The sequence below is a fragment of the Rosa rugosa genome, chromosome 1 (assembly GCF_958449725.1).
Source record: "Rosa rugosa chromosome 1, drRosRugo1.1, whole genome shotgun sequence".
Taxonomy (NCBI): domain Eukaryota; kingdom Viridiplantae; phylum Streptophyta; class Magnoliopsida; order Rosales; family Rosaceae; genus Rosa; species Rosa rugosa.
This window is the reverse complement of record NC_084820.1, coordinates 32,770,868-32,779,192: the sequence shown is the minus strand read 5'-3', so window position 1 is coordinate 32,779,192 and position 8,325 is coordinate 32,770,868. Positions and strand designations below refer to the sequence as shown.

The window sequence follows — 8,325 nt, the reverse complement described above, 5'->3', positions numbered from 1 at the left end:
TGTCAAGCAACCTCCTTTATCAAGTAGGCGCACCTTAGTAGCATAGAGTGTCTAGGTTGATTGGATACGAGAAGTGCTGACAAAGGGTCTCGTCCCCTGTCAATCAAGTGAGCTGAGCTCCGCCAAAATCGTTCCTCTACTACCTGGCTCTGTGTGAAAAGAGTTACCAAAAGATTTAGGAGGGGAGACTTGTATTAACATTAGAATCTCTGGGCCGCACGTCTAAACTTTGACTTACAATTCTCTTATTAAAGTTGATTATTTCGAAAGTTGTAAAAGATTGTCACTAACCACTATATAATTTTCGTTGGCCTTGTGTGTACTTGCATATATGTGACGTTTTAATGTGTATACCTTGGTCCACGTCATGTTTATACCTTACTAACTTTGTTCTTTCGTTTTACTACAGATCAATGAATGTCTGGATCGTCTGAACCACCCAAGTACACCAAAACGCCCCTTCACGTCATCCAAGAACGAATTGCAAAGCTAAAGCAGAACTCGGACATCTTTGACGTTCAAGTCTCTACTCCACTTCAAATTCGTGAGCTTGAAATAGATAGTGAAGGGCATCAAGTAGAAGGAGGATCAGCTGCTTCAATCACTTCATCTGATCAATCACCACCACATACCCCACATCCACCACATCAAGATCCACCCAACGCTCCATTACCTTTACTTTTACCACCACCACCACCAATGGCTCTCACCATAAGGCAACTCTCTACATCCGTCATCCCACCTGGGGGAGTGCCAACCTGCATAACCTACCCTGCTGCAGCTGAGGGATTAACAGCTGATTTTGAGTTGAAGTCTGGGTTGCTTCATCGTCTTCCTACATTCCATGGACTCCCTATGGAAGATCCAAACAACCACTTGATGGAATTTCAGTTCATATGCACTAGCATGAAGCCTCAAGGAGCTGATGAGCATATTTTGAAGTTGAAGGCCTTCCCATTTTCGTTGGCTGACAAGGCAAAACAGTGGCTCTACGAGTTGCCTAGTGGACGAATTACATCTTGGGGAGACATGATGAAGGCGTTTCTTGAGAAGTACTTTCCTACATCTCGCATCATCATGTTAAGGAAGAAGATAAGTGGCATCCAACAAGGGCAAGATGAGTCCTACGCAGAATACTATGAGAGGTTCAAGTCTCTTATCACTCAGTGCCCTCAACATGGCATGAAGGATGAGACCTTGCTCACTTGTTTTTATGATGGTCTCACACCTTTGGAAAGGGATATGTTAGATGCTGCTTCTGGTGGATCTTTTGTTGACAAGGAGCCTGCGGCTGGAATGATCCTTATTGAGAATAGGGCCTTGAATCAACAACAATATGGGAACTCTAGGTCCAAGACCACCACCACACGTGAAAGGGTCCATGAGGTAAGTACTTTAGCTCAATTGGAAGAAAAAATTAACAAACTTACTACTCTTGTGTCTCAGGGAGCACAAGGACAAGTCATGGTGTGTGGAGTTTGTTCTATGCAAGGGCATGCATCTAACCAATGCCCTCAACTCATGGAGGAAGGAGGACAAGAAGGTGTCAACGCCATAGGTTTTCAACAAGGGTTCCAACGTCCTAGGAATGATCCATATTCGAACACTTACAATCCTGGATGGAGGGATCACCCTAATTTTCGTTGGAAGGACAATGAGAATGTTCAAAGTGCACCTCAAGGGTTCCAACCACGTCCTCAAGGCTTTTATCAAAAGCCTCAACCTCCTAACCCTACTCCTTTCAATTCTAATTATAATTCAAATGCTTCTTCTTCTTCTTCTAATGATGAATTGATCAGAACTCTAACTAAGTCTACTCAAGCTTTGATTGCAGGTCAAACTCATCATGGGAATCAGATCAATGCCATATCCACGGATGTGAATGAGATGAAGAAGCAAATGAGTCAAGTTGTGGAGTTTATGGGTAAGTTTCATGAGCAAGGGAAGCTTCCAAGTGGCACTATCCCTAATCCTCACTTTGAGCAAGCAAAAGCCGTTACTACAAGGAGTGGTAAGACCCTTGTAGACCTCCCTAAGCCTCCCAAGAAGAACTCAACGTCAACATTAGAGGAGGAAGAGGACCCTGCAACGTCCAAGGCTCAAGTGACGTCTCCACCTTCCAATGCAAAACCGAAACCTCAAGGACAAGTTTCTAACTCTTTCAATTCGGTTATTGCTAATCCATCTTCTTCTCCTTTGCCTTTCCCAAGCAGATATGCTAATTCCAAGAAGGATGAGGCCGAAAAGGCCATCTTGGAAACTTTTAAGAAGGTGCAAATCAACATCCCTCTCCTTGAGGCCATTAAGCAAATTCCTAAGTATGCCAAATTCTTGAAGGAGCTTTGCACCACAAGGAGACAAAACCGTGAGAAAGAAGTGGTGAAGGTAAGTGAGAATGTCTCAGCTGTGCTTCAACGCAGAATGCCAGAAAAGTGTAAGGATCCAGGGAGTTTCTCTATCCCTTGTGTTATTGGAACAAGTAGATTCGAAAATGCCATGCTAGACTTAGGCGCTTCCATCAATGTCATGCCTTATTCTGTTTATGAAACTCTAGGTCTAGGTGAGCTTAAACATGATAATGTTATTATTCAGTTGGCAGATCGATCTAATGCATACCCTAAGGGGTTAGTTGAGGATGTACTTGTGCAGGTTGGTGAGTTAATCTTTCCAGCTGACTTCTATGTCCTTGAGATGGAGGAATCCCCAAAGAGTGGAACGCCATTGTTGCTAGGCCGCCCCTTCATGAGGACGGCTAGGACTAAAATTGATGTTTATTCCGGCTCATTAACAATGGAGTTCGATGGTGAAATTGTTGGCTTCAACATCTTTGAAGCAATGAGGTATCCCTTGGTTGATTTTTCATCATGTTTTTCTATTGATATTCTTGATGAACTTGCGCAGAAATTCATGGAGATGATGAATGAGGATACTTTGGTTTCAACCATTGCCAATGGCGTTGGAATCATGAAGGATGACACAACCATCCCTAGGGAGGAGCTCACGGCCATTCATAGTGATTCCATAATGGAACATGTTGCTTTTCTTGAGGCAACACCATTCGAGCTAGGTGATGTTTCTTCTGTGTTTATTTCTCCCTCTACTAATAAACCTCTACCTTCAGTGATTCAGGCACCTACTTTAGAACTTAAGCAATTACCGGATCACTTGAAGTATGCTTACTTGGGAGAAAACGAAACATTACCTGTCATCATTTCATCATCTTTGACGTCACCTCAAGAGGACAGATTAGTGGAGATGCTTAAGCAACACAAGACTGCAATTGGTTGGACTTTAGCGGATATCAGAGGAATTAGCCCCACCACTTGTGTGCATCGAATTTTGCTTGAGGAGGGAGCCAAGCCAACTAGGGAGGCTCAGAGACGTCTGAACCCACCTATGATGGAAGTTGTGAAGAAGGAAGTCATCAAGCTTCTTGATTGTGGCGTCATCTACCCTATCTCGGATTCTAAGTGGGTTTCACCAGTTCAAGTTGTGCCAAAGAAGTCTGGGATAACAGTTGTGAAGAATGCAGAAAATGAGTTAGTGCCTCAGAGGACTGTGACTGGACATAGAGTTTGCATAGACTATAGGAAGCTAAACGCCACCACTAGGAAGGATCACTTCCCTTTGCCATTCATTGATCAGATGCTTGAGAGGTTAGCTGGCCATGAGTTCTATTGCTTTCTGGATGGGTATTCTGGGTACAACCAAATCGCCATTGCTAATGAGGATCAAGAGAAAACGACATTCACATGCCCCTTTGGGACGTTTGCCTACAGAAGGATGCCCTTTGGACTTTGCAATGCTCCAGGTACGTTTCAAAGGTGCATGGTAAGTATATTTTCTGATTTTATTGAGAAAATTATTGAAGTATTTATGGATGACTTTTCGGTTTTTGGTAAAGACTTTGATGATTGCTTAAATAACTTAGAATTAATACTTAGGCGTTGTGAAGAGACTAATCTTGTGCTTAATTGGGAAAAGTGTCACTTTATGGTGAAACAAGGAATAGTCTTAGGGCATATTGTTTCAAAACGTGGAATAGAAGTTGATAAAGCTAAAGTAGATCTTGTTAAGTACTTACCATACCCCACAAGTGTGAGGGAGGTCCGCTCTTTTCTTGGACATGCAGGTTTCTACAGGCGCTTCATCAAGGACTTCTCCAAGATTTCAAGGCCTTTATGTCGTCTTCTACAGAAGGAAGTGGCGTTTGAATTCAAGGAGGATTGCAAGGATGCATTCAATGCTTTAAAGGAGCTTCTGACGTCTGCTCCTATCATGCTTCCACCAGATTGGTCTCTTCCCTTTGAGATCATGTGTGACGCCTCAGATTATGCCATTGGGGCCGTGCTAGGCCAAAGGAAGGACAAGAAGCCCTATGCCATCTACTATGCATCAAGGACACTAAATGATGCTCAACTGAATTACTCCACAACTGAAAAAGAACTTTTAGCTGTTGTTTTTGCCTTAGAAAAATTTCGATCTTATTTATTGGGTACTAAAGTTATAATTTATTCTGATCATGCAGCTTTAAGGTACCTAATGTCCAAGAAGGAGGCAAAACCTAGGCTAATTCGTTGGATACTCTTGCTTCAAGAGTTTGATGTGGAGATCAAGGATAAGAAGGGCTCTGACAACGTTGTGGCGGACCACTTGAGCAGACTTGTGAGTGAGGAGGACGCCATACCTATAGTGGAGATGTTTCCGGATGAACAACTCTTCGGAATTCAGGTAAGTGAGCCTTGGTATGCAGATATTGTTAATTATTTGGCATCTAAAACGTTCCCTAGTGATATGTTGCATGCTCAACGTGAAGGACTTAAGTCTAAAGCTAAACAATTTGTTTGGGATGATCCTTACTTGTGGAAATATTGTTCTGATCAGTTAATAAGGAGATGTGTGCCTAATAATGAACAAAAAGCTATACTTGAGTTTTGTCATGCTAAACAATGTGGTGGTCACTTTGGCTTTAATAGAACTGCTAAAAAGGTGTTGGAATCTGGTTTTTATTGGCCTACCTTGTTTAAAGATGCATATGAATTTTGTATGACATGTGATAGATGCCAAAGAACAGGGAACTTAGGACCTAAAGATCAAATGCCTTTAAATTCTATAATCATTGTCGAAATTTTTGATGTTTGGGGTATAGATTTTATGGGTCCTTTTCCTTCATCTAATGGTTATCTTTATATTCTCTTGGCTGTTGATTATGTTTCTAAGTGGGTGGAAGCGATAGCCACCAGGACTAATGATTCTAAAGTTGTTGCAGAGTTTATACAATCTAATATATTTAGTAGGTTTGGCATGCCTCGAGCAATCATTAGTGATGGAGGTTCTCACTTTTGCAACAAGACCATTGAGGCTTTACTTAGGAAGTACAACGTTAACCATAGGGTTTCTACACCTTATCATCCTCAAACAAGTGGACAAGCCGAAGTTTCAAACAGGGAGATCAAGAGGATACTTGAGAAAACCGTGGGACCTTCAAGGAAGGATTGGAGCAAACGATTGGAGGATGCATTGTGGGCGTATAGGACAGCTTTTAAAACGCCAATAGGGATGTCACCATTTCGGTTGGTGTATGGGAAAGCTTGTCACTTACCCGTGGAGTTAGAGCATAAGGCTTGGTGGGCCGTGAGGATGTTTAACATGGACTTGGATGAAGCTGGACTCCATAGGAAGTTGCAACTCAATGAACTTGAGGAAATTCGAAATGAAGCCTATGATAGTGCACGGATTTACAAGGAAAAGACAAAGGCTTTTCATGATAAGATGATTCGTGGAAAGACCTTTGTAGTTGGTCAAAAAGTTCTTTTATTTCATTCTAGACTAAGACTTTTTCCTGGTAAGTTGCGTTCTAGATGGGTTGGTCCTTTTATTGTTACTAATGTTTTTCCTCATGGTGCTATACAGATAAGAAGTAACACTACTGGAGCTGAGTTCAAGGTGAATGGCCATCGTCTCAAGCCTTACTATGAGGCGTTTGTGGAGCACAATGTGGAGGATGTACCCCTCCAAGAGGCGCCACAACCAGAAGAATAATTGAAGGTGCAAGTCTAGGCTGAAAGACTTTAAACATTAAGCGCTGCATGGGAGGCAACCCATTTCATCCGTAGCTGTGGAGGAGCCATCAACGCAGATTTGCTTTCTTGAGCTTTTCCTTTCTCTTTTATTTTCGTCAACTTTGTTTTCCTTTTAGGATTTGTTGCGTTATCTTTTATGCCATGCTTGATTGATGCCTTGTATGCTTTTAACTTGTTTATACATTGAGGACAATGCATGATTTAAGTGTGGGGGAAGGATTTAACGTTTCACTTAGCTAGTTTTGTGGTTATAAAAGAAAAACAAAATAAAAAATCGGAAAATACAGAAAAATAAAAAAAAATTTGCGTTAACTTTGTTTTAGGTTTTTTGTTTCATATTTCGGTTTTGTTTTATGTGTTGTGTGTTTGTTTGTTTTGTTTAGTTATTGTTAGAGTCAAAATGAATTTTGGGTAAATATCTTCTTCATCGTAGGCGCATCCAATGGGATGTGATGTCTAAGGTCTAGTTTGGATATGAGAAGTGCTGACAAAGGGTCTCGTCCCCTGTCAATCAAGTGAGCTGAGCTCCGCCAAAATCGTTCCTCTCTTCACCTGGTCATGTTCCAAAGGAGTTACCGAAAGGAGAAGAGAAATAACCCTAAGTCCAAAACGTTTTTGTCATGTTTGTTGCGTCACTTTTGTGTGTTTTTGTTTTGTTTTGTGATCGAGTCTTAGGATGCCCTTTTAACTGTCTAGGATGTGCTTATATCTCTGAAATTAAGGCTAAAAGAGGATCACAAGATTGGGATAATGTTTGATGATATTCTTTGGTTAATTATGACTTATGAAAAGCATATGAATGTGTAGTAGATATGGTGCATGCGTAACTTTGGTACAGAATATGAACATGTGGAAGATAAGTTATGATTCAAAATAACCCTAAGTGAGAATTTGAGCCATGTGCCCTTTCTTTGTGAGTGATTAACGAAAAATGAATTATACTCTTATTTTCTTGGCGATGATTTTGTTGATCTCATTATTCTTTCATCTTGATTGATTACATGCCATAGCTCTTTAATGAACTAGAGAATGCTAGAATTCACTGTTATGCTTGTTGAGACGTTTATGATCAATATATGGCCCTGATTCTGGAAAGGATAAAGGTACTTACTTAGGATTTTACCACCATTGCCAAATATATCTTGTGTCCCCATTTGTGCCCGTCGTGGGACCCCCCTAGTTTAACCCCTTTGAGCCTACATTAAGCCTTTTCTTTCATCACCCTCAAAATTCCTTAACCCTTAACCTTAGTATAGTTATATCCATACCCTTTGTTCTAAAGACTTAGTGGAGCATATTTTCGAGACTTTGCTTGGAGTTTTGGCGTCAAGGATGAATTTTGAAGGCATGAAGAAGTTCAAGTGTGGGGGTAGACTTGTCCATATGAATATTTGTAAGTAATTGCCGAACAAAAAAGAAAGAAAAGAAATCGGAAAAAAAAAAAAAACAAGAATATGTTTTCGGCAATTAATTGAAAGAAAAAAATGTGTTATTATTGTTTAAGTTCTATGGATTTTAGTCCCCTATACTTAGTGGATTTGGAGTTTACTTTGAATTGAAGGCCTATTGTTGAAAATTTGGTCTTTGTCCTGTTCACACTTGTTCAAAAGAAGGTTAGAATGAAGTTTGGGCCCAACATGATGACACTTGGCCCTTTTAAAGCCCAAGAAGGAGGACATGACGTTTTGCTATGCATGGTGGATTTCGAAGATAGTCTCTCTACATCTACAAGTGCTCTGCTAGGTTTTTAGGATACTTTGTGATTTTCCTATCCCTTCGTTTCTTTTAACCTTAAGCCTTGGCCCCATTACACCCTTAATTGTGAGACCTCTTTGATCCTTAAGATGGGACAGCCTTTGATGTGGAGATGAGTTATAACTGTTGAACTTATGGCTTGGGTTCATTCGTGCATGTAGTTGATATCTTTCATGAGATCTTTAAAAGAAAAAATATATGTGCTTTCGTTTCTTATGTATGTGATCTACTTCGTAATCTTTCACATATACTTGAGTGATGAAGCTTTTAAGCATGAGCCTTGAATCTGAGAGAAGAAAGAGTGATATATCTATGTGAGGTTGAATCATGACTTGTTTGAAATGTGTTGAGCTAAACCATCACCACTGTTTACTCCCAAGTCTTACATGCTTATATGTGGATTATGTTTTGTAATTAGCTCTTGAATATCTTGAAGATGTGATGCTTGGTTAAGTGCTAATCTTGGTGACTTGAAAGTATGAGATTG

At 40.5% G+C, this 8,325-nt stretch overlaps 1 protein-coding gene across 1 annotated transcript; it reads left to right on the top strand.

Moving 5' to 3' along the window:
* Positions 1-417: 417 nt before the first annotated feature.
* Positions 418-2,369, top strand: LOC133726326 (uncharacterized). Its single transcript, XM_062153854.1, has 2 exons — positions 418-2,271; positions 2,355-2,369. The coding sequence occupies exons 1-2, from the start codon at positions 418-420 to the stop codon at positions 2,367-2,369; spliced, it is 1,869 nt and encodes a 622-aa protein (XP_062009838.1).
* The last annotated feature ends 5,956 nt before the right edge of the window (positions 2,370-8,325 follow it).